Source organism: Heterodontus francisci, unplaced genomic scaffold (assembly GCF_036365525.1).
Source record: "Heterodontus francisci isolate sHetFra1 unplaced genomic scaffold, sHetFra1.hap1 HAP1_SCAFFOLD_106, whole genome shotgun sequence".
NCBI classification, from domain to species: domain Eukaryota; kingdom Metazoa; phylum Chordata; class Chondrichthyes; order Heterodontiformes; family Heterodontidae; genus Heterodontus; species Heterodontus francisci.
In genome coordinates, this window is record NW_027140940.1 from 6,180,293 (window position 1) to 6,207,254 (window position 26,962).

The following is a 26,962-nucleotide window of genomic DNA, read 5'->3' on the forward strand; positions in this document are numbered from 1 at the left end:
AACCAGAAGCACCTTCATAACAACACAGAGATCCAAGTAAATCTTGTGTTTAATTTTTAGTAAAGGGATTTGATCTAAGAGGTGACTCCAGTCTGGGGCAGAGCCCAGCAGATGGACACCTGTCTGTTTATTAGGTGGGACTGAACTCACACAACATCATCAGATCAGTGTTAAAATGTCTCAGATTTGGGGACAAATCAAATCGGAGATTGAACTGTGAAAGTAATTCCTGTCAATTCACTGAACACGATGCAGAGACAAACCTCAAAGATCAGCACGGCCTCTGACCAGCAGCTGTGGTGTATTGTCACATAGTGAATGCTGAACACAGCTTCATTACCTTTCAACAAACCCAATGTTTAGTACTGGAGATGGTAAAAGACATTAAACACCGGGTGAGTGTTTACCTCCTATTTCATTGGTCACAGAGACACACAATACAGAAATCGAACAACAGTGGTCAAAGCAAGCAGGGAATGTGTTTCTAAAATCAACGTCAGATACAAAGTCAACATCAGCTTCCCAGTGTATTCAGAAATAGAATCCAAACCAAGAAAACACAGAATCTGGTCTGAAATGGGGATGAGTCATCATATCAGAAATAAAGCAGAAAATGCTGGAAATACTCAGTAGATCAGAGAGTATCTGTGGAGAGAGGAAGGTGGGGTTAATGTTTCAGATCCTGATCCTGTTCTCAGGAATGGTCATCAACCTGAACCGTTAACCTCACCGTCCTCTTCCCACAGACACTGTCTGATCCACTGAGGATTTCCAGCATTTTCTGTTCTTTTTATCAGACTTCCAGTATCTCCAATATCTTGCTGTCTCGAATAAGATTAGTTTACTTTTGAGTTGGTTTCCTCCCTTGTATAAATGACCCTTTATAGTCAGGCTAAGACTGTCCAGACTGTAATAAATACCTGTCCCCCATCTTTCTCCTCTCACTACCCCATGCTCCCTGGCTGCCTCTTTCTCCCCATTCCCAGCCTCTCCCCTCTTCTTCCCAGCCCTCTGTACCCAGGGCCCACACCCTCTTCTGTAGCTGCAACAAGCAAGCTCCTCTGATGGAACTGAAAGATTCCAGTCTCCCAGCTAGAGCACGTGGAATATCCTGTAAAAGTGAACTGACTTTAATGGTTTCTATAACATTAAACCACAAATGAGATTGTGTATTCCAGAAGATAGGGTTCAATCAGAGACTCACCCAGTTTGACCTGTGGGTGAAGAGTTAGACATGTACATCTCCATCTCCAGCCTCACTTTCCTTTCATCGATTTGTTGGCTTCTTATTCCCTGCAAATTTCTCACATTTCCATGCTTTAATGTCCAATCGGGTTTCTGCTCCTGTCACAGCTCTGAAATGACAAGAATCAAAGTCACAAATAACACCTTCTTTGACTCTGACTGTGATAAACTCTCCCTCTTGATCCCTCTCTACCTCTGCAGTCTTTGACACCATCGAGCACAACATCCTCCTTCAGTGCCTCTCCTTCATTGTCCAGCTCAGTGGGACTGAACTCACTTGTTTCCACTCTTACCCATCCAATGATAGCCGGAGGATCTTGTTCAATGGCTTCTCTTCCTGCCCCTGCACCATTACCTCTGGAGACCCCCATGGATCTCTCCTCACCCCCTCCTATTTCTCATCCTTATGCTGCTCCTTGGAGACATGATGTAAAGACAAGGACTCAGCTTTCACATGTCCACTGACAACACTCTGCTCCACCTCTCTCGACACCTCCACTGCCTCTGCTTTTTCATGCTACTAGTTTGACTGCAAATCTTAAACTCCGTCATTACGGCACAGAAGGAGGCCATTCAGCCCATTGCGTCCATGCTGGCTCTCGTGCAATCCAATCAGCCGCATACCCCTGTTCTATCCCCATAGCCTTTCAAATTTATTTCCCTCAAGTGCTCATCCAATTTCATTTATAAATCATTGATCATCTCCACTTCCACTGTCCTTACAGACAGCGAGTTGCAGCTCATTGACACTTGCTGTGAAGAAAATTCTTCCTCACATCCCCCCTCCCCCCACCAGCCCACACCGGCATCTCTTACCCAAAATCTGTAATCTGTGGCCCCCTAATCCTCATACCATCAACCAATGGGAACAGCTTTTCTTTGTTGACCTTATCCAAATCTGTCATAATCTTGTAAAGTTGCAGCGATGAGAAAAGATTGGTTCGGCTGGGGTCGTTTTCCTTAGAACTGAGGAGGCTGAGGGCTGACTGAATTGAGGTGTATATAATTATGAAGGGCCAAGATAGAGTAGACAGGAAGGACCTGTTTCCCCTCGCGGAGAGGTCACTTACCGGGGGCACAGATTGAAGGTGATTGGTAGAAGGATTAGAGGAGACATGAGGAAAATCTTGTCCACCCAGAGGGTGGTGGGTGTCTGGAATTCACTGCCCGGTTCAGTGGTGGAGGCAGAAACCCTCAACCCATTTAAAAGGTACCTGGATCTGCAGCTGAAGTGCAGTAACCTGCAAAGCAACGGAATAGGTGTTGGAAGGTTGGATTAGATTGGGTAGCTCGGTTTTTCAGCTGGCGCAGACACGATGGGTTGAATGGCCTCCTTCTGTGCTGTAACTTTTCTATGGTTCTAAACCTCTATCAAAATCTTCATTGGCCATAATCTTCCAATCTTCCTTCGATGCAGGGGTGGTGCCAGAGGACGAGACAAGTACAAATGTTACACCTTTGTTCAAGAAAGAGTGTAAGGATGAACCCAGCAACTACAGGCCAGTCAGATTAACCTCAGTGGTGGGAAAGCTTTCAGAAATGATTTATTTATTTGTTTGGGGGATGTGGGTGTCGCTGACTAGGTCAGCATTTATTGCTCATCCCTAATTGACCTGAGTGGCTTGATGGGACATTTCAGAGGGCAGATAAGAGTCAATCACATTGCTGTGGGTCTGGAGTCACTCGTAAACCAGACCAGCTAAAGATGGCAGATTTCCTTCCCTCAAGGACATTAGTGAACTAGATGGGTTTTTACCACAATCGATGATAGTTTCATAGGCTTGAGGGGCTGAATGGCCTACTCCAGCTCCTATTTCTTATGTTCTTATGGCACCATTACTGAGACTAGCTTTTAATTCCAGATTGTTATTAATTTATTGAATTAAATTCCACCAGCTGCTGTATTACTAGTTCAGTGACATTATCATTACACCACTGTCTTTCCCACATCTAGTGCAGAGTCTCGGTGAAGGGCGTCCATCTGGAACAGGGTGATGGAGCTCAGTGGGACTCAGGGCAGCTTTCTGGGTCACACCTGCTGCTTGATCCCAGAGATAACAGCTGTTATACTGATGGGGAGGAGGGACTGATATCATGTTTAACTAGGCAACATTCTCTTTTTAGTATTTCTGTCTAACCCTATTATTAATTTTACCTTTATTACAGAGAACCAGAATCTGGGAACACCTGTCACCACCATGGCTGAATGTCCAAATAGGGGAGAAGATCCAACATCTTCAAAAAGAATGAGAATGGATACAGGTAGGTTCACAAAATACTTGAAAATATCATCTCTGACCTGATCTTGTGCAAGAACCTGCAGCTCACACAGCAAGAGGGAACAGAATGGGCTGAGTAGAAAGAGGGAGGTGAGTGACCATCCAGAGGGATATTGCAGTCACAGGTGGAGTGAGCCCCTGAGTACTGGAACTGTCCAGTAGATACATGCTATTGGGGACTGAAAGATGGATAGAGACAGCGGCTTGGAGAAGGATCTTCCTCTGCAACAGTGTGACACCAGGGAGCAGGAGGTCACCACGAGTGAGTGGGGGTGAGAGACAGGTGGAGCACAGGAATAGGAGAGTGTAGTGGTGGGAGATTCTATAGTCAGGAGGATTTTTTTTATAATTCATTCATGGATGTGGGCATCGCTGGCCAGGCCAGCATTTATTGCCAATGCCTAATTGCCCTTGAGAAGGTGGTGGTGAGCTGCCTTCTTGAACTGCTGCAGTGCATGTGGGTTTGGAACACCCACAGTGCTGTAAGGAAGGGTGTTCCAGGAATTTGCACCAGTGACAGTGAAGGAGCGGTGATATAGTTCCAAGTGAGAATGGTTTGTGACTTGGAGGGGAACTTGCAGGTGGTGGTGTTCCCAAGCATCTGCTGCCCTTACCCTTCTAGGTAGTAGAAATAGCAGGTTTTGAAAGTGCTGTCGAAGGAGTCTTGGTGAGTTGCTGCTGTGCTTCTCGTAGATAGTACACACTGCTGCCACTGTGCACCTCCCTCGGTGGTGGATGGAGTGAATGTTTGTCGATGGGATGCCAGTCAAGCAGACTGCTTTGTCCTGGATGGGGTTGAGCTTCTTGAGTATTGTTGGAGCTGAACCCATGCTGGCAAGTGGAGAGCATTTCCTCTTACTCCTAACTTGTGCCTTGTAGATGTTGGACAGGCTTTGGGGAGTCAAGAGGTGAGTTACTTGCTGCAGAATACCCAGCTTCTGTCAGCTGGGAATTTTCCTTTGCGCTCGGTACGACTCCAACCAGTGGAGAGTTTTACCCGATTCCCATTGACTTCACTTTTCCTTGGGCTCCTTGATGCCATACTCAGTCAAATGCTGCCTTGATGTCAAGGGCAGTCACTCTCTCCTCACCTCTTGAGTTCAGCTCTTTTGTTCATGTTTGAACCAAGGCTGAAATGAGGTCAGGAGCTGAATGACCCTGGCGGAACACAAACTGTGCGTCAGAGTAGGTTATTGATAAGCAAGTGCTGCTTGATAGCACTGTCAACGATACCTTCCATCACATAACTGATGATTGAGAGTAGACCGATTGGGTGGTGATTGGCCAGGTTGGATTTGTCCTGCTTTTTATGTACAGGACATACCAGGTCAATTTTCCACATTGCCGGGTAGATGCCAGTGTTATAGCTGTACTGAAACAGCTTGGCTAGGGGCGAGGCAAGTTCTGGATCACAGGTCTTCAGTATAATTGCCGGACTGTTGTCAGGACCCATAGCTTTGCAGTATCCAGTGACTTCAGTCATTTCTTGATACCACACAGAGTGACTTGAATTGGCTTAAGACTGACATTTGTGATGCTGGGGACTCTGGGAGGAGGGTGAGATGGATTATCCACTCAGCACTTCTGGCTGAAGATTGTTACAAATGCTTCAGCTTTATCTTTCATACTGATGTGCTGGGTTCCCCCATCATTGAGGATGGGGATATTTGTAGAGCCACCTCCTCCTGTTAGTAGTTTAATTGTCCAGCACGATTCACGACTGGATGTGACAGGACTGCAGAGCTGAGATCCTATCCGTAGTTGTGGGATCGTTTAGCTCTGTCTATCGCATACTGCTTATGCAGTTTGACACAGAAGTAGTCCTGGGTTATAGCTTCACCGGGTTGACACCTCATTGTCAGGTACACCTGGTGCTGCTCCTGGCATACCCTCCTGCACACTTGGTTGAAGCAGGATTAGTCTGCTGGCTTGATGGTAACGGGAGAGTGGGGGATCTGCCGGGCCATGAGGTTACAGATTGTGGTTGAATACAATTCCGCTGCTGCTGATGGCCCACAGCACCTCATGGATGCCCAGTTTTGTATTGATCTGTTTGAAATCTATTCCGTTTAGTACGGTGATACTGCTATGGATAGATGCATCTGCGACAGGTAGATTGGTGGGGGCAAAGTCAAGTATATTTTTCCCTCTTATTGGTTCCCTCACCAGCTGCCGCGGACTCAGTCTAGCAGCTATGTCCTTTAGGACTCGGTCAGTAGTGGTGCTACCGAGCCACTCTTGGTGATGGACATTGAAGTCCCCCACCCAGAATACATTCTGTGCCCTTTGCACCCTCAGTGCTTCCTCCAAGTGCTGTTCAACATGGAAGAGTCCGGATTCATCAGCTGAGGGAGACCGGTAGGTGGTCATCAGCAGGAGGTCCATCTTTGACCTGACGCCATGAGACTTCATGGGGTCTGGCGTCCATGTTGAGGACTCCCCAGACAACTGCCTCCTGACTGTATACCACTGTAATGCCTGGCTACCCAACCCGAACCCAAATAGACCTGACTGCATGTGTCGGGTTTGTGTCCGGTCGAAATTCCGAGTCCAGTACTCGGGCTCGGATCGGGCTGGACAGTGCTGTTTCTGGGAAGTCACGGGATCAGGCTTACCCATGATTCCCCACAACTCCATCTGCAGGAATAGCCTGCTGCTGGAACAAATGAAGAATATTCGTGTCAGATTGGGTTGGGTGCGAAAAAAAATTAAACGGCTCGGGTTGGCTGTGGTCAGGTCTGGCCCAGGTCGGGTTTTAATTTTATACCCGGGCCAGGCTGTATACCACTGTGCCGCCTTCTCTGCTGGGTCTGTCTTGCCAGTGGGACAGGACAGACCCGGGGATGGTGATGTCTGGAACATTATCTGTAAGATGTGATTCTCTGAGTGTGACTATGCCAGATTGTTGTTTGACTAGTCTGTGGATCAGCTCTCCCAACTTTGGCACAGGCCCCCAGATGTTACTAAGAAGGACTTTGCAGAGTCGACAGGGCTGGGTTTGCCGTTGTCGTTTCCGATGCCGAGGTCAATGCCGGGTGGTCCGTCTAATTTCATTCTTTACTGACTTTGTAGCAGTTAGATACAACTAAGTGACTTGCTAGGCCATTTTAAGAGTCAACCAAATTGCTGTGGGTCTGGAGTCACATGTAGGCCAGACCAGGTAAGGACAGCAGATTTCCTTCCCTAAAGGACATTCGTGAACCAGATGTTTTTTTATGACAATTAGTGATGTTTTCATGGCCATCATTAGACTAGCTTTTAATTCCAGATTTTTTAGTTGAATTCAAATTCCACCTTCTGCCTTTGTGGGATTCGAACACATGTCCCCAAAGCAGTACGTCGGGTCTTTGGGTTACTAGTCCACTGACAATAACACTATGCCACCACCTCCCCCAGTATTATTCCCTTTGACGTTCTGCTTCTTAATTTGGTGCCTAGTTCCTCATACTGACTCTGCAGAACCTCCTTCCTTGTCCTGCCTACATCATTGGTACCTACATGGACCACGACGACTGGATCCTCCCTCTCCCACTGTAAGCTCCTCTCCTGTACCGATGTCACGCACCCTGGCACGGCACAGGCAACACAGCCTTCTGGACTCTCGCTCTTTGCTACCGAGAACAGTGTCAATCTCCCCCACTATACTGTCCCCGACTACCACTACTTTCCTTTTTGCTCCTCCCACTTGAATGGCTTCCTAGTGCCATGGTCAATCTGCTGATCCACACTGCAGCCCTCGCTCTTTTCCATACAAGCTGCAAGAACCTTGAACTTGTGCTCAATTGCAAGGGCTGTGCCTCCACCACTCCCACCTTCTTGATCTCTTTACCTGTCTGACTCGCAGTTACACCCTCCTGTCCCTGACCACTGACCAAAGGGGTGTGACTGCCTTCTGGAACAAAGTGTCCAGGTAACAAAGTGTCCCCCTCCCAAATGTATTGCAGTGTCTGCAGCTCGGCCTCCAGCTCATTGTCTCTGAGCCGAAGCTTCTCAAGCTGCACTCACTTACTACAGATGTGATGGCCATGGATTGCCGTGGCATCCAGGAGCTCCCACATACTGCAGTCGCGACACATCACTTGTCCTGCCTTCTTTATTCTGTTAATTTAAGTTAAATTATTTTCTCAATTACTTTACAGTTGCCCTCTTTACCGAACTCCCTCACTGACCAAACTCCCTGCTTCACACTCTGTGCCCTCCAGCAGCACTCAATGTAGACAAGCAGCACTGAGAGGCCCCTGAATTTATACTCTCTGAAGCAAGTTTTTCCTCATGCTGCCTCTGACTCTTTTGCCAATCACCTTAATTCTGTGTCCTCTGGTCATTGATCTTCAACCATTGGAAACAGTTTATTTTTATTTACTCTGTTCAAAGTCTTGATAATTTAAGCGCCACTGTCAAATTTCCTCTTAGCCTTCTCTTCTGAGAACAACTCCAGTTTCTACAGTATATCTGTAACATTAATCCCTCAGCCCTGTAACCATTCTAATAAATCTTTTTGTACCCTCTACAAAGCCTTCATGCTCTTCCTAAAGTGTGGTGTCCAGAATTGGACAGTATGGTTGGGGCTGAACTGGTATTATATAGGTTTCGTATAACCTCCTGACTATTGTGCTCTATGTCTCTTTTTATAAATCCCAGGATCCCATATGTGTTATTAACTGCTTTGTTAGCCTGCCCTGCCACTGTCCAAGATTTGTTCACTAACACCCCAGGCTTCTCTGTTCTGGCACCTCCTTTAAAATTGTACCATCAGCTTGTATTGTCTCTCCTCATTATTCCAGACATCACAGTTTACTGTATTGAATTTCAGCTGCCATGTGCCCACTCATTCTACCAGCCTGTCTCTGATCTCTTGATGTCTATTATCATTTTCCTCACCATTAACTATACTTCCAAGTTTCATGTGACCTGCAAATTTCAAAATTGTTCCCTGCACTTGCACACCCAATTCCAAGTCATTAAGGTGCATCAAAAACACCAGTGGTTCTAGTGCTGAACCATGGGAACCAACAGTTTTCTAACCCTTAACCAATTTTGTATCCGTGCTGCTACTGCCTCCTTTATCTCATAATTTTTAAATCATCACCTGATCATTAAAATTTTCATCCATGTGTTCAAATCCTTCCATGGCCTTCGTTTACACATCTCTGTAACCTCCTCCAATCCTACAACACTCTGAGAATGTTCCTCTAACTCGGGTCTCTTGTGCAGCCCCCATTTCTTTTGCCTCGCTATTGGCAGCGGCCCTTCAGCTGTCCAGGTCCTAAGTTCTGGAACTCCCTGCCTGACCCCCTCAGCCTCTCCACCTCACTTTCTAAGATGCTCCTTAAAGCCCAGCTCGTTGAGCAAACTTTCTGATTGTTCTCAGGCTGCGTTTGCTGACAATACAACCACTAGGTGGCGCAGCGCTTGCACATGCGCAAATAGAGGCTCTTCAACTGGAACGTCAGTGTCTGCGACGTTCAGTCAGCTGCCAGGATTAAAGATGGCGCTGCTCAATTTATCACAGGAAATGCTTATGGCGACATTGTTCCAGCAAACTAACCTTACATTAAGTTGGATGGAAGCCCAGTAATATGCTACTATGTAGTTATCGGATACTAACTGTAATCCTCAGAAACATTTAATATTCCAGAAATCCTATGAAATGCAAAAGTAATTTTATGCTTGAATTTCCATCAGAAAATAGTGAATTTTCACCCCGATCGAAAATCGGGCAGATTATAAAATGTACTGCCAATTCATTATTGCGATTTGTTTATATGACTGACTAGGACAAATGCAGCTACTAGCTCCTGTCCCACTGGCCGCTCTCCCCCCTCAGCAACTCGCGCCCACCCCCACCCCTTCTCTCCAGACCTTACTGCTCCCCCCACTCCCCTGGCCAATTGTTCCCTGCTCACGCTCCCCCCACTCCCCTGGCCAATTGTTCCCCGCTCGCGCCACCCCACTCTCCGGAGCAAGTGGCCGAGAGGAGGGAAGCGGTGCAGCCCAGAGCTGGCAGCCAGAGAGCGGGGTGGTACAAAGCGAGTAACAATTGGGTAAGGGGGGAGCAGCGAGGTCTGGAGCGAGCAACTGAGGGGAGGAAGCTTCGAGGTCTGGAGGGAGTTGCCGAGGTGATCAAGCTCCAGCCTCAAAGTCTCCCATTCAGCCACTTCCTACGGGGGGAGGGGGGGGGAGGGGGGTGCTGGATACCCGATGATGCTTCAAAGCGCACGCACGAAGATGGACCAGGCACCGATACGCGATGACATTAGTGCTGCACGATGACATCATCCCGCGCATGCGCCACTTAGTCCTGGTAAGATGTAGCTGCGTGTCTGTGCATCTTGGTGCACTCTGATGATGTCAGCGGTCTGCTGCGTTGTCAGGAATCACTTTGTTGTTCTATTGTCCCCTCCTTTGACTTGATGTCAGCTATCCTATGAATACACCCATTTTTCACCAGCTATCTCTTCACAACATTATTTGTCGACCTTGAGAGATGTGTGCATTATGTCATGCTCATGTGGAGTGCAGCGATTGAAAATACAGAACTCAATTGAAGAGTTATAAAACATCGGCTTTTAAAAATGTGGATAACTTGCTGGAAGAAAATGGTTACTGAAGGTCACACAGTATATTCAAACTGTCTTCCTGTCTGGCAAGGACAAAAGGATACATTTCAAGCTAAGAGGTGTCAATTACACTCATCCTGAACCATCAAGGGACATTTTTCAATTGAATAGGTTCTTCTGAAACAACAAATGTGTGAAATAACCACATCCTGGTCCATTGTTGGTCACCACAGGGAAGAAGACCAGTGTCTCCTAACAGAAGCTAATGAGAGATTTCTTACCTTAAAAAAGCAGCCCTCTGGGGAGAGGGAGAGAGATCTCAGCAAGTCATCCAGCTGACACCTTTGAAAGCAGCCCAGCCAAGGCAGGTGAACCCTGCTACACCACAGCACAGAATTTAAAATGACCATCAACTCAATTCTGAAATCTTAACCATCAGAAAATCTACAAACATCTCAACAAGCTCAAGTCTACAAGCAACCCAGGCCTGCAACTTTAAATGAAAAAGCCCATCCACCATAGAAGTTCCAACAAGTTTACTGCAAACCACGAACACCAACCTACTTACCCCTTTTCCTTTCTATTCTTGTGTATGAGTGTGTGAGTGAATGAGGATGTGAATGAGGTTACCACCATTTTGGGAATCGTGAAAAAATAAATATTTAATCTTCTGTTTTCACCCTGTGATAAAACCTGTCATTTATTTGTTTATTTGACCAAAAGATACTCAAAGGACTAACCCATCACTTTACCTTTCAACTGACCACAAACGTGTTTAGTTAAACAGTGGGAATGACCCACACCCCTTACCACCTGTCAATAAGAAATTGGGGGTTTGAAGCCAGCAGCTGAAACAGCAGGTTAGACAAGAGATTTGTGGAAAATTAAGCTAACGGGTTTTCTCATATCATTTACAGCACAAAAGGAGGCCATTTGGCCTGTCGAGTCCGTGCCAGCTCTCCACGTAGTTATGTTGTAAGTTTCACTCCCTGGCTTGATCCCCGTAGCCCTGCAAGTCTATTTCTCTCAGATGACCATCCAACTTCCTCTTGAAGTTATTGATCGTCTCCACTTCCACCACCCTTGTGGGCAGTGAGTTCCAGGTCATTATCACCCACTGTGTAAAAAAGTGTTTCCTCATATTCCCCCGACATCTTTTGCCCAAAGCTTTCAATCTGTGTCCCCTAGTCCTTGTAACATTTGTTAATGGGAACAGCTTTTCCTTATCTAACTTATCAAAGCCTGTCATAATCATGCACACTTTTAGTAAATCTCCGCTCAATCTCCTTTGTTCCATGGAGAACAAACCCAGCTTTTCCAACCTAACCTTGTAACTAAATTCTCCACCGCTGAAACCATTCTGGTAAATCTCCTCTGCACCCTCTCAAGGACCCTCACATCCTTCCTGAAGAGTGGTGACCAGAACTGGACGCAGTTTTCTAGTTGGGGCCTAACCAGAGACACGTAGAGGTTCATTCTTCTCCACGTTGGTAAAAACAAAAGACATGGCCACCTTTAATGCTCAGGAGTTGCAGAGCAGGGAGACATATCCCATAATACGTTAAATTAAGTATTGAAGATTTAAAAGTTGTAGTTACTGACGTGGGAGACACTTTTATGCAGAAAATAAAGAAACCTGCACCCGCTTCCCCTCCCCCCCCCCTTTTCCCCCCCCTTCCACCCCCCCCGTCCCCTTCCCTGCTGCACCCTCTCAGCTCACCCCCTCACAACCCTGTCCCAGCCCGCCCCCCCTCGCACCATCTTCAACCCCGCACATCCTTCCCCTGCAGCCCCCACCCCCTTACAGCCCCCTTCCCAGCTCCCCCTCGCACCCCCCTCTCTCCACCCCTCCCCCTCGCATCCCCTCCTCCCACCGGCACCATCCTACACCTGTGTAGGGGCCCCAACAACCCCACTGCCTTGTGGACGTCTCGGGAGAGACCAAGGCAAAGGGAGTAAAACCCGAACAGATAATCCGGAGCGGAACCCCATAGGCGGTCATGTGTCACCTTTGGCATGTTTCCGGCAGTTCCTGCAGTCATACCGGTGCCAAACGTCGTGCCCTGCACTCCTTTGGACTCCACCACAAAGGCCGAGAGGGGGGTTTTGACGACTGGGCAACTCTCAACCTCCATAAATTTGCCCAGGCATGCGCCATGGAGAGGTCACTCCAAAGTTGCCTCATAGCGACTGACACAACATGGAAGGCAGCAGTTACGGGTTATAAGTCCAGATAAATTGGCGTAGAAACTGGGCGTCACGGGTTGCCTTTGTCGGTGGGAGAGGTCATTGCACCTCACTGGATAGCTACCGCCCGCCTCAAACCGGGCAGCCCCCGGTCAATAAAGTTCTGTCCCGCCACAGTCTACCTGCTTCAGTGGGTGCTTGGTGCTCAGGGTCATTGCCCGAAAGGTGGACTGATACACCACACCAAACTGCATGAAAAAAGGAAAGAATTTACCAGCCCTTCGCTTTGCAAGCTGGAACGTCAGAACTATGTGTCCTGGCCTGTCGGAAGACCTTACACAAATCAACGATTCTCGGAAGACCGCCATCATTAACAACGAGCTCAGTAGACTCAATGTAGACATTGCAGCACTTCAGGAGACTCGCCTCCCCGCTAGTGGATCTCTAGCAGAGCAAGACGACACCTTCTTCTGGCAGAGCAGGGATCCTGAAGAACCAAGACAGCATGGAGTGGGCTTCGCCATCAGAAACCCCTTGCTCAGCATGATAGAGCCTCCCTCAAATGGCTCGGAATGCATACTGTCCATCCGACTGCTCACCACCTCTGGTCCAGTACACCTACTTAGCATCTATGCTCCAACAGACTGCTGCCCACCTGAAGCTAAAGACCAGTTCTACGAGCAACTCCATAACATCATTAGCAGCATCCCCAACACCGAACACCTATTCCTGCTGGGGGACTTTAATGCCAGGGTTGGGGCCGACCATGACTCATGGCCCTCCTACCTTGGGCGTTATGGCGTTGGAAGGATGAATGAGAACGGGCAGAGACTGTTTGTGTTGTGTTCCTATCATAACCTCTGCATCACCAACTCGTTCTTTCACACTAAACCCTGTCACCAGGTTTCATGGAGGCACCCAAGATCGCGTCGTTGGCACCAGCTAGACCTCATTGTCACAAGGCGAGCCGCCTTAAACAGTGTTCAGATCACACACAGCTTCCACAGTGCGGACTGCGACACCGACCACTCCCTGGTGTGCAGCAAGGTTAGACTCAGACCAAAGAAGTTGCATCATTCCAAGCAGAAGGGCCACCCGCGCATCAACACGAGCAGAATTTCTCACCCACAGCTGTTACAAAAATTTCTAAATTCACTTGTAACAGCCCTTCAAAACACTCCCACAGGGGATGCTGAGACCACATGGGCCCACATCAGAGACGCCATCTATGAGTCAGCTTTGACCACCTACGGCAAAAGTGCGAAGAGAAATGCAGACTGGTTTCAATCTCATAATGAAGAGCTGGAACCTGTCATAGCCGCTAAACGCACTGCACTGTTGAACTGCAAGAAAGCCCCAGCGATTTAACATCCGCAGCACTTAAAGCAGCCAGAAGCACTGCACAAAGAACAGCCAGGCGTTGCGCAAATGACTACTGGCAACACCTCTGCAGTCATATTCAGCTGGCCTCAGACACCAGAAACATCAGAGGAATGTATGATGGCATGAAGAGAGCTCTTGGGCCAACCATCAAGAAGATCGCCCCCCTCAAATCTAAATCAGGGGACATAATCACGGACCAACACAAGCAAATGGACCGCTGGGTTGAGCACTACCTAGAACTATACTCCAGGGAGAATGCTGTCACTGAGACTGCCCTCAATGCAGCCCAGCCTCTACCAGTCATGGATGAGCTGGACATACAGCCAACCAAATCGGAACTCAGTGATGCCATTGATTCTCTAGCCAGCGGAAAAGCCCCTGGGAAGGACAGCATTACCTCTGAAATAATCAAGAGTGCCAAGCCAGCTACACTCTCAGCACTACATGAACTGCTATGCCTGTGCTGGGACGAGGGTGCAGTACCCCAGGACATGCGCGATGCCAATATCATCACCCTGTATAAAAACAAAGGTGACCGCGGTGACTGCAACAACGACCGTGGAATTTCCCTGCTCAGCATAGTGGGGAAAGTCTTTGCTCGAGCCGCTCTGAACAGGCTCCAGAAGCTGGCCGAGCACGTCTACCCTGAGGCACAGTGTGGCTTTCGTGCAGAGAGATCAACTGTTGACATGCTGTTCTCCCTTCGTCAGATACAGGAGAAATGCCGCGAACAATAGATGCCCCTCTACATTGCTTTCATTGATCTCACCAAAGCCTTTGACCTCGTCAGCAGACGTGGTCTCTTCAGACTACTGGAAAAGATCGGATGTCCACCAAAGCTACTAAGTATCATCACCTCATTCCATGACAATATGAAAGGCACAATTCAACATGGTGGCTCCTCATCAGAGCCTTTTCCTATCCTGAGTGGCGTGAAACAGGGCTGTGTTCTCGCACCCACACTGTTTGGGATTTTCTTCTCCCTGCTGCTTTCACATGCGTTCAAGTCCTCTGAAGAAGGAATTTTCCTCCACGCAAGATCAGGGGGCAGGTTGTTCAACCTTGCCCGTCTAAGAGCGAAGTCCAAAGTACGGAAAGTCCTCATCAGGGAACTCCTCTTTGCTGACGATGCTGCTTTAACATCTCACACTGATGAGTGCCTGCAGAGTCTCATCGACAGGTTTGCGGCTGCCTGCAATGAATTTGGCCTAACCATCAGCCTCAAGAAAACGAACATCATGGGGCAGGACATCAGAAATGCTCCATCCATCAATATTGGCGACCACGCTCTGGAAGTGGTTCAAGAGTTCACCTACCTAGGCTCAAATATCACCAGTAACCTGTCTCCAGATGCAGAAATCAACAAGCACATGGGAAAGGCTTCCACTGCTATGTCCAGACTGGCCAAGAGAGTGTGGGAAAATGGCGCACTGACACGGAACACAAAAGTCCGAGTGTATCAGGCCTGTGTCCTCAGTACCTTGCTCTATGGCAGCGAGGCCTGGACAACATATGTCAACCAAGAGTGATGTCTCAATTCATTCCTTCTTCGCTGCCTCCGGAGAATACTTGGCATCAGGTGGCAGGACCGTATCTCCAACACAGAAGTCCTCGAGGCGGCCAACATCCCCAGCTTGTACACACTACTGAGTCAGCGGCGCTTGAGATGGCTTGGCCATGTGAGCCGCATGGAAGATGGCAGGATCCCCAAAGACACATTGTACAGCGAGTTCGTCACTGGTATCAGACCCACCGGCCGTCCATGTCTCCGCTTTAAAGACGTCTGCAAACGCGACATGAAATCCTGTGACATTGATCACAAGTCATGGGAGTCAGTTGCCAGCGTTCGCCAGAGCTGGCGGGCAGCCATAAAGACAGGGCTAAAATGTGGCGAGTCGAAGAGACTTAGTAGTTGGCAGGAAAAAAGACAGAGGCGCAAGGGGCGAGCCAACTGTGTAACAGCCCCGACAAACAAATTTCTCTGCAGCACCTGTGGAAAGCCTGTCACTCTAGAATTGGCCTTTATAGCCACTCCAGGCGCTGCTTCACAAACCACTGACCACCTCCAGGCGCTTACCCATTGTCTCTCGAGATAAGGAGGCCCAAAAGAAAAAAGAAAAGAAACCTGAAATACTGAAGAGTCCATCTAGCTATTTTAAATTTACCCGTGAACCAGAAGGGAAAAAAAAAGCATTGAACTGGAGTCTGAGAAAATTCTCCTCGCTAAAATTCAGTTGAAAAGAGGAGATGTAGTTTCAGAAAGAAAAAGAGGAAATAGAGTTTCAGTTGAAAAGGGAGTAAATACAATTGCAGAAAGAAAGAGAGGTGAGAAAGTTTGAGTTAAACAGGCTGCCAGCACAAGGTGAGAATGTCACCAGCCACTCAAACCTTATCCCCAATTCGGAACAATACTTTGATGTTTTGAGACACTCATGGTTCGTGCCAAAATTCAATGAGCTCGTTGAGCTTTTTCTCTGTTATCAGAAGAAAGCTGTCTCGATTATGAACAAACTAAAACAGCAATTCTGAATGTGTACAAGTTAGTCCCTGAAGCCTGTCGGTAACAGTTTTGAAATGTTTGGGAGAGACCTGCCCGGACTTGCATTGAATTTGAAAGAATTAAACATTTGGCTCTCAATCTCTCAGGCTAAAACCCTCGTGAAAATTTGACAGAAGTGATTTTTCTGGAAGAATTTAAAAGTAACGTGCCAACTAATATAAGAACCCAAATTGAAGAACAAAGAATTAACGGTGAGAGATACAGCAATAATGACCGATTATAAATTAACACACAGACCTTAAATTCAGAATAAACCAGTAACTCTTACAGGTCAGGGAGAAATGAGATGGATGTAGAAGCAGAAATGGGCTTGAGAAAAGGAGAGAAGGGAAGGAAAAACAGATCAGTCTTCAACGATTAAAAGAAGGAACCAAGATGATAAACCACTAGGTTACCACTGTGGAAAATCTGGGCCTGTTAGGGTAGATTGGACACTGCAGTCAAGCCAGTGACTATTGTTATACAAGTTGTGAGCATGTGTTCCAGTATCGCACAAGATCAGGTTAGCTACAAGAACTTTTTGCATAATGGTAAAGGAAAAGGGAATGTAAAATTTCCTGAGGTAAACAGCATTTGTGAAAGGCATAAGAAAACTAGGAGCGAGGTCAGTGTGGATTTGCCCACTGAAGAATCAAACAATCAGTTTCTAAATCCAAAGCTAATGAAACCCAGCGATTAGAATCCACTAAGGACAAAGTGCAGGAGGAGAATCCCTATGCTTCACTGGGGCTAAAAATCAATTTATTAACCTGGAGATAAGAGTTATCGATATGCTGGAGTTTGAGCTACTGAATCCATGTGTTGTGGAAACAGCAGTTAAGGGGTTAAAGTCTGCACAGACAGTATCTCTTGCCACCAGCCAAGAACAATGCAGTAACAGAAATTTTCATATTACAAACCTTGGCTCAGAAAAGAGGTCCCTGCATCCGCCTGAAAAAAAATGATCACTTCAAGGACTCAGGAGTCAAAATTGAATTACTCTTTAGGCAAAACCTCACAAACAATGACATGTTTGATATTAAAGTTCCCAAAGTACTACAGATGCTAGAGTAAAACCAATTCTGTTTGACAACACATAACTCGGACTTAAAGACAAGAGAGAATTCACAGAACCAGGTTTAAATCAAATTCTGGGGCTACATTTAGGTGCAAAAGGAATTTTAAGTATAATTGTGCCTCATTCAAAGAAGGGGATGATCTGAAACACTTAAACAAGAAATGGCTGTTAATGCCAGCTGTAGCAGTTGGAAAATTGAGGTATGAGTATCATGTGTGCAGTCGTGTGACCCCCATTCCGTCCTTCCTCCCTCCCTCAATTGAAAATGTAGAACTCAAATTTAAGACTTGTATAAAAAAAAAATCACTTTTGCATTGAGGATCAAACAGTAGATGTATTCCAAGCTAAGAGGTGTCAATTACACTCATCCTGAACCATCAAGAGACATTTTTGAATTGTGAGAGATTTTTACCTTCTAAAGCCAGCCCTCTGCAGAGAGACAGAGATCTCAACAAATCATCCAGCTGACACCTTCGAAAGCAACCCAGCCAAGGAGGACAAACCCTGCTGCAACACAACACAGAGTTTAAAGTGACCATCAACTCAAGTCTGAAATCATAATCACCAGAAATCCTTACAAACATCTCAACAAGCTCAAGTTGACAAGCAACCCAGGCCTGCAACTTCAAAAAAAAAAGCCCATCCACTCGAGAAGTTCTAACAGGGTTACTGTAAACCACGAACACCAACCTCACTTTGAGCTACTTACCCCTTTACCTCTCTATCTATCTATCCCTCTGCATAAATGTGTGAGTGAATGTGGACATGAATAAGGTTACAGCCATTTTGGGAATAGTGAAAAAATAAGTATTTAATATTCTGTTTTAAACCTATGAGAAAACCTGTCACTTGTCTGTTTATTTGACCAAGAGACACTCAGAGCACTAGCACATCACTTTAACCAAACACATTTTCAGTCAGTTGGAAGGTAAAGAGTGAGAACCACCCACACCCCTTATCACCTGTCAGCTACAACTAGAATCCCCAATCACTTTCTCCAATTTCTTCAATACTTTTCCCTGAAGGGTTTGTGAATATTGAGCATTTACCCTACCCATGTGTAGAATGTTTATAAGTATGTAAGTATCAATCCAAAGTAAACATTATTTTCCATTCATGAGCACAATATCCGAACACATTAAGAGGCATCTTTGTTGAGACTTATAGAATGTAGCACATGTGGTATATCTGGGTTTTCAGAAGATGTTTGTCTCAGTGAAGGTTGTAGCCGTTTGTTATAAGAGGAAATGTCACATTCTGGATAGAATGTCGATAATGTGTTTAGTTTTCTCCATTTGTGTTCACAGATCCGAACTCCACCATCAATGATTTCTTCACAAATTACGACGATTACCAGTTGTTCAAATTGACAAAATTCTACCGGGACAGACTAGAACAGGCGATTGAAGAAGGAGTGGACGGAGTCAGTTCATTGTTAACATATGAGAGACATTTCAGTGGACAAGAACATCGGGTAAGTGAGAGGGACACAGAATGAGTTTGGATTATTTAAACACCACAGAACTAACAGGATATCAGATTTTACAATCATAGAATGTTACAGAAGAGAAACAGGTTAAACAGGAAAGAAATGGATAAACCTGAACATATTATGAATCTGAAACAATGATATGAAGAGGTGAAAATACCCAGCGGGTATTACCGGCATTTCAAGAACAAAAACAAAAATCTTCAAATGGATAAAATGTGAGACCCAAACAGGGAAACTAACCAGAAGCCAGCGATGGGGATTGAAAACCTGATGTTGTGCAGGGTTTATTCTTCCCCACACATCACCAATTCCAACTTCAGTGCAGGCACAATCTGGACAGTAGAACTTGCTGTGGAGGGTCACTCCCCGGAAGAGCACTTTAGAAAATTCCATACAAACAGTCTGTAATGTTCTGTTAGTTCCTTTTAATGGAAGAGAAGTAAATGGGAAGGAAAATCAGACCGGGTATATAATGGACGATCGATCTGCTACCACCTGCACAAGTTGAAAAACTAGTCTAATCTCAAGCATCTGTTTACCACCCATTTATCCACTCAATCTGGTCCCAATTTTATGATCACTCCCCATACTCTAGTTTTCCTACTTTTCCACACACCAACAGAATTCTCCTTAATAAACATTTGCCCACTTGCTTCCACAATTGTTATTGGGAGTGAATGATGTTTTTAACCACATTGTGTGTATTTTTCCAATTTTTTTTCCAATATTTTTTCCAATTTCCATTTTTCCAAATTCAACCTGAATGCATCAAATTGAGTTAAATATTTGCTCTTTGGCCAATCAGTGGAAACTATCATCTATTTATTTCATCATAACTCTTCAGAATCTGAAGACCTGCAGCAACTCCTCACTTAATCTGCTCACCCTCGAGTGGAATGAGCCCAAAGTTCTCAAATCCCTCACTGTAACAGTAATTCCACATTCCTCATTAACAGCATCCTAGTCAATCTGCATGTCAGTTTTTCTTTCCCCGATGCTTTTACTTCCTATAAATAGCGTGTCTTAAAAACAGACGGAGGAAATTTCCTGGCCCTGTGCTCTTGCTGTGAAACACCACACCCTGGAGGAACATCAGGAAATTGAACATATTCTGTCTGTTATTTTCAGATAAATAGATTGACTTCTGCTCCATTTTGGTTATGGAAAGCATGACTGGGAGATAAAATTTTGTAGTTTAATGTTTTTATAAGTGGCCGGATTTTGCAGTAGAAATAACAGTGAGGCTAACAGAGCTTGTCATTATTAACATTAAATTGGACAGTAACTTTCAGCGGCTGCACATGCCCCATTAAACACAGAAATCTCACAGTTTCTGTCTGACACACCGTGCTCCTCCAAAAGCTTCATTGGTGATTTACCATTGAACTGTGTGAAATTGCTGAAATACCAAATAGCTACACATTAAATTGGTCAGATAAAATGTTACAGCTTGTTCATTCCAGTGTAAGTAAATTTTTAGCAGAGTGATAAATCTTAATTACTGCCAAACAACCTCTCTGGCATGGAAAAATAACTTTTACAATTGTGGAGTCTCGTTCCTTCAAATTTAAATTATTGTTGGAGATGAAAGAAAATCAATGCATTTTAATTAATTTTACTTTTTCCTGCTGTCTCTTTTCCCTCTCTCCTGATCTGATTATTCTTTCCCTCTTGTTATTGTGCTTTCTGTACCTGGTTTGACATTGAATTAAATATCCAAATTGACACTTTCTGCTTCAGACTCTTGAGTAATAAATTTTCAATCTGACTGGTTAAGGATTTAATATCTTTTCCTGTTCCCATGGGTCCCAGATGCTTTGTAGATGGGTTTGCGTGTTTTGACTGAGAAGAACATCTTGCACAGATGCCTACAAAATGTTGATGGGCAAGTGCCAGTGTGATGAATGACTGGTGCAGTCATCATCACTGATCAGAAAATCCGTCTCATTGTTCTTTCGCTATTTATTCGTTTTGAATTTTCCTCAAATTAAATGTTGTGATGACTTATGACATTGTCATCTTTTAACACAAACTTTGTTTTCTTGCTACTTCTTTCCATCTCCCTCCACGACCATTGTTTGAGGCTGCACCTAAATGTTCATCAACTCTGCATCCTATTTCCTCGGACTGGAGGAGGTTATATAGTGGGGTTCTCCAGGGGTCGGTGTTGGTACCAGTGCTTTTCTTGATGACCTAGTGTAGGGTGTACAGGACACAAATTCAAAATTTGTGGATGACAGAAAACTTGAAAGTATTCTGAAATAAAAACAAGAATTGCTGGAAATACTCAGCAGGTCTGGCAGCATCTGTGGAGAGACAAGCAGAGTTAACGTTTCAGGTCAGTGACCCCCCCTTCAGAACTGGCAAATATTAAAAATGTGAAAGGTTATAAGCAAGTAAAGCTGGGGTGAGGCAAGAGATAGCAAAGGAGAAAGTGCAGATAGGACAAGGTCACAGAATTGCTGACCAGAACGTCGTAGTGTAATACCTGCCCATTTACCTTCTCTCTCCTCACTATCCCGGGCCCCAAACACTCCTTTCAGGTGAAGCAGCGATTTACTTGTACTTCTTTCAATGTAGTATACTGTATTCGCTGCTCACAGTGTAGTCTCCTCTACATTGGGGAGACCAAACGCAGACTGGGTGACCGCTTTGCAGAACACCTCCGCTCAGTCCGCAAGCAGGACCCCGAGCTTCTGGTTGCGTGCCATTTCAACACTCACCCCTGCTCTCATGCTCACATCTCTGTCCTGGGGATTGCTGCAGTGTTCCAGTGAACATCAACACAAGCTCAAGGAACAGCATCTCATTTACCGATTAGGCACACTACAGCCTGCTGGACTGAACATTGAGCTCAATAATTTCAGAGCATGATGCATCCCCTTTGTTACTTTTATTATTTGTTATTATTTTTTCTTTTTCCTTTTTTTTTGTGTTTATTTTATTTCATAGTTTGTTCAGTTTGCTTACCCACTGTTTTTTTCATGTTTGTGCTTGTGACTGTTCAATTTTCAGTCCGTTAACGCCCTATCCCTACTAATGCTTTGTCTTTCAACACACCATTAACATATTGTTTGCCTTTGCTCCACAACATTCTTGTCAGCTATTCTGTGACCTTGTCCTACCTACACCTTCTCCTTTGTTATCTCTTACCCCACCCCCGCTTTAATTGCTTATAGCCTTTTACATTTCTAATATTTGCCAGTTCTGAAGAAGGGTCACTGACCTAAAACGTTAACTCTGCTTCTCTTTTCACAGATACTGCCAGACCCGCTGAGTATTTCCAGCATTTCTTGGTTTTATTTCAGATTTCCAGCATCTGCAGTATTTTGCTTTTATTGAAAGTATTGTGAACTATGCAGAGAGCAGTGAACTTCAAGTGGACGTAGACAGGCTGGGGGAATGGGTGGACAAGTAACAGATGAAATTTAATGCAGTGAAGAATGAAGTGATACATTTTGATAGAAAGAATGAGGAGAGACAATATAAAATAAAGAGTGAAATTCTAAATGAGGTGCAGGAGCAGAAGGACCTGGGGTATATGTGCAGAAATAATTGAAGGTGGCAGGGCAGTTGAGAAAGGGGTTCACAAAGCATACGGGATCCTGGGCTTTATAATTAGGGGCATATAGTACAAAAACAAGGCAGTTATGATAAACCTGTATAAAACACTGGTCCAGACTCACCTGGATATTGTGTCCTGTTCTGGGCACCACCCTTTAGAGAATGTGAAGGCATTAAAGAGGGTGCAGAGAAGATTCAGGAGAATGGTTCCAGGGATGAGGAACTAGAGCATGGCTACCCAACCCGAACCCGACAGGACCGGATGACATGTGTTGGGTTCGGGTTGGGTCGGGTCGCTGTTCCGGGTCCAGCGTTCGGGTCGGGTTGGGCTGGGTCAGACACAGTGACAGCCAGGACGTGAAGGCGGGAAACACTCCGCACTAGTCTGCAATGAGTGATTCCATCGAAAGTAGAGCACAACATCTTCAATAAATTTGATTATATTCCGGTGGTTGGGTCAGGCGCGGGAAAAATGAAAGAGCTCGGGCCAGGTCGGGCTCGGCTCGGATGTAGTGCTGTTGGGCTCGGGTCGGGTTTCATTTGCAGAGCCAAGCAGGCCTTTATGAGGAACTTTATTTAGGTGGATAGATTGGAGAAGCTGGAGATGTTCTGCTTCGAGAAGAGAAGGTTGAGAGGAGATTGTTCAAAATCATGAGGGGTCTGGACAGAGTAGATAGGGAGAAATTACTCCTGTTGGCAGAGGATCGAGAACCAGAGGACACTGATTGAAGGTGATTGGTAAAAGAAACAACAGTGACATGAGGAAGAAGTTTTTTTATGCAGTGAGTGGTTAGATCTGGAATACACTGTCTGAGAGTGTGGTTGAGGCAGATTCAATTGAGGCTTTCAAAAGAGAATTGAATAATTATCTGAAGAGATGAAGAGAAAAAATTTGCAGGACTTCGGAGAAAAGGCCAGGAAGTGGGAGTAGGTGAGTTGCTCTTGCAGAGAGCTGGCACTGACATGATAGACGAATGGCCTCCTGTCTAACAGTCTATGATACGATTATTCTATGTGCCTTGAACTGAGCTTTCGATCCCATATCCTCCACATCATAAATGCACCATACTGCTGCTGTGCCTAATACGCGCTTACTCTTAAAGAATCCACGGAATCTGATTGGTGAAAGGGATATCAATATTTTATTCACACACTAAATCATCAAAGTACAAGCTCTCACTACTTGCACAGAATACTACCCGCCAAGGCACGAGGTGATCAGTCTCGGACTTGCGGCTGCTCTTCTCTTCTCTGAGCCCTTGGCTCAGGGGTATCTTCTCGAGTGTTCTTCCCTGGGGTTCTCGTGCCTTTCCCAGTTTCAGTCAGGGATTAAATCTTATTTCCAAGACCCTCCCCTCTCACTTACTCATAGGGATCTGGTATAATGACAGAATGATAATTCCTTATTTGGCTCAGTGAGAACCTGTTCAACATTTTACAGTTTCCCATTGTCTACTATGAGTCTAATTATATCTGGTGTCCATGTTTATCTGTTATGTGCAAGGACAGTGTATTGGATCATCAATATGTCTTTTCAATGCTGTCTACAATTCCTCGGCTATCTGTGTGCTGTGGCCCCTTTCTACCCAGCCCCCCTATGCTTTTACACACTGTTCATTGTTGTGTGACGAGTCCCTTTGTTTCAACTAAGTTCTGATGTGCTTTTACTATATGTGTTTTTACTGGGTCTACACTGCTGTCTCCATTATATTGTCTGACTCAACTCCTATCTCAGCCCATCTGCTGATTAAACCATCATCCGTGTCTAAGTCATTAAACTCGATTATTTAAATAATTCCCTGACCAGCCTCCCGACTGTCACATTCTGTGAACTTCAGTTCATCTAAAACTCTGCTGCCTGTACCCTGTCCTGCCCACGTCCTGCTCAGCTACCACTCGTTTGCTCACTCACTTATTGTGGTTTCTGATTCGCTAATGACTCCAGTTCAAATGAAAGGTCATTGATCTGAAATGTTAACTCTGTTTCTGTCTCCACAGATGCTGCTTGACCTGCTCAGTATTTTCAGTTTTTATTTCTGACTCCAATTTAAAATTCCCCATTTCCAATTTAAATACCTTCATTGTCTTGTCCTTCCCTATTCTCTGTAAACTGCTCTATCCCTGTAAACCTCTGGTGCCACTGGAATTCTCTGTTCCCTCTTACACTGGCCTCTGTGAACTCACCCAGCACATAGTTCTTTGCCTTACCAGTGGTGGCTGGAGATGGTAATGTCATTGAATGAGGCAGGAAAGTGGTTAGACTGTCCCTTATTGGAGACAGAGAGTCGAAGTAGGAGGGTAAGGAGCATCAATGTGTGACTTGAGGTATGGTGCAGGAGGGAGGGCTTTAGATTCTTGGGCCATTGGGACCAGTTCTAGGCCAGGGGGCACATATTCAAAAGGGATGGGTTGCACCTGAACAGGACTATTTTGTTAGGTGGATCGGCACCAGCATATAGAAGTAGAAAAGAGGAATGAGGTGCATAAAGGAACATAACCTAAGAAACAGGAGCAGAAGTAGGCCATTCAGCCCTTTGAGCCCACTCCTCCATTCAATGAGATCATGGCTGATCTACTTCAACACCATTTTCCTGCACTATCCCCATATCCCTTGATGTTTTCAATATGTAGAAATCTATCAATCTCAGTCTTGAACATCCTCAATGACTGAACCTCCACAGCCCTCTGGGGCAGAGAATTCCAAAGATTCACCACCCTCTGAGTGAAGAAATTCCTCCTCATCTCAGTCCTAAATGGCCTGCCCTTTATTCTGAGACTGTGTCCCCTGATTATAGACTCCCCAGCCAGGGGAAATATCCTTCCTGAATCTACCCTTTCGAACCCTGTAAGAATTCTGTATGTTTGAATGAGATCACCTCTCATTCTTCTAAACCAATAACCTTTGCTTGGTCCAGTGTGCTCAACCATTTCTTGTTGATCTGTGAAGTGAATCAAATTGGTTGGAAACTGAACATTTAAATTCCCCACCTAGCCTAGGTTCTGTGCACTTTCTATCCTCAGTGCATCCTCCATGTGCATTTCAACATGGAACAGAACTGAGTCTTCAGTTCCGGAGGGTGACAGGTTGTAATTAGCAGGAGATTTCCATGCTCTAGTTTTACTGAATTCATGAGACGACATTGGGTCTGCAGTCAGTGTGGTAGATTCTCAGGGTCAGACCCAGCCGAGTGTATTCCACTGTGCCCCATTGCCAGTGCAACAGAACCTACCCAGGGATGCTGTTGAAGGAGTCTGGGACGTTGGCCAATAAATGTGATTTTATGAGTATAACTTCACAGAATCACAGAATTGTTACAGTTCAGAAGGTATCTGCACCAGCTCTCTGAATGAGCAATTCACCCAGTGCCATTCCTCCACCTTCTCCCCATTATCCTGCACATTCTTCCTTTTCAGATAACAGTCTAATTCCCTTTTGAATGCTTCAGTTGAACCTGCCTCCACCACCCTCTCAAGCAGTACATTCCAGATCCTAACCACTCGCTACGTGAAGAAGTTTTTCCTCGTGTCATTTTGCTTCTTTTGCAAATCACGTTAAATCTGTGTCCTCTCGTTCTCAATCTTTTCATGAGTGGGAACAGTTTTCCCATATCCACTCTGTCTCGAACCCTCATGATTTTGAATACCACTATCAAATCTCCTCTCAACCTTCTCTTCTCCAAAGAAAACAGTCCCAACTTCTCCAATCTGTCTTCATAACTGAAGTTCCTCATCCCTGGAACCATTCTCGTGAATCTTTTCTGCACCCTGTCTGACACCTTCACATCATTCCTGAGGCGCAGTGCCCAGAATTGGACGCAGTACTCCAGCTGAGGCTGAACTGGTGTCTTGTATAAGTTCAGCATAACCTCCTTGCTCTTGTACTCTATGCCCCTATTAATAAAGTCCAAGATACTGTGTGCTTTATTAACCGCTCTCACAACCTGTCCTGTCACATTCAATGACTTATGCACATATACCCCCAGGTCCCTCTGCTCTTTCCTCTTTCACCTCTTTAGAGTTGTACCCTTTGTTATATTGTCTCTCCGTGTTCTTCCTATCAAAATGAATCACTTCACATTTCTCCACATTGAACTTCATCTGCCATTTGTCTGCCCAGCCCTGTGCCCTGTACATCAAGGTCTAAGTCATTAATTTGTAACAGGAAAAGCAAGGGTCCCAATATTTATCCCTGGGGATCCCCACTACAAACCTTCCTCCAGCCTGAAGAACATCCATTAACCACTACCCCCTGTTTCCTGTCACTCAACTAATTTCATATTCATGCTACTGTCCCTTTTATTCCATGAGCCATAATTTGTCTCAAGTCGCTTGTGCAGCATCATTTCAAATACATTCTGGGAGTCCATTTACACCACATCAACTACATTTCCCTCATCAACTCTCTCTGTTATCTCTTCAAAAAACTCCAGCAACTTAGTTGAACATGATTTTCTCTGAAGAAATCCGTGTTGGCTTTCCTTAATTAACCTGTATTTGTCTATGTGACTTAATTTGGTCTTGAATTATTGTTTCTCGGAGTTTCCCCACCACTGAAGATAAACTGACTGGCCTTTCATTTACATCATTTTTTGAACTGAGATGTAACATTTGCAACTCCTGTTACGACCGAGGTGG

General features: G+C 45.3%; 1 protein-coding gene across 1 annotated transcript in view; it reads left to right on the forward strand.

Moving 5' to 3' along the window:
- Window positions 1-3,416: 3,416 nt before the first annotated feature.
- The window catches only part of LOC137361459 (NACHT, LRR and PYD domains-containing protein 3-like), a 170,367-nt gene continuing 146,821 nt past the window's right edge, over window positions 3,417-26,962 (forward strand). The window contains exons 1-2 of the mRNA XM_068026321.1: window positions 3,417-3,507; window positions 18,579-18,745. Of these exons, the coding sequence (XP_067882422.1) occupies window positions 3,444-3,507; window positions 18,579-18,745 (231 nt within the window). The 5' untranslated portion in view covers window positions 3,417-3,443. The remainder of the gene's footprint in view (window positions 3,508-18,578; window positions 18,746-26,962) is intronic.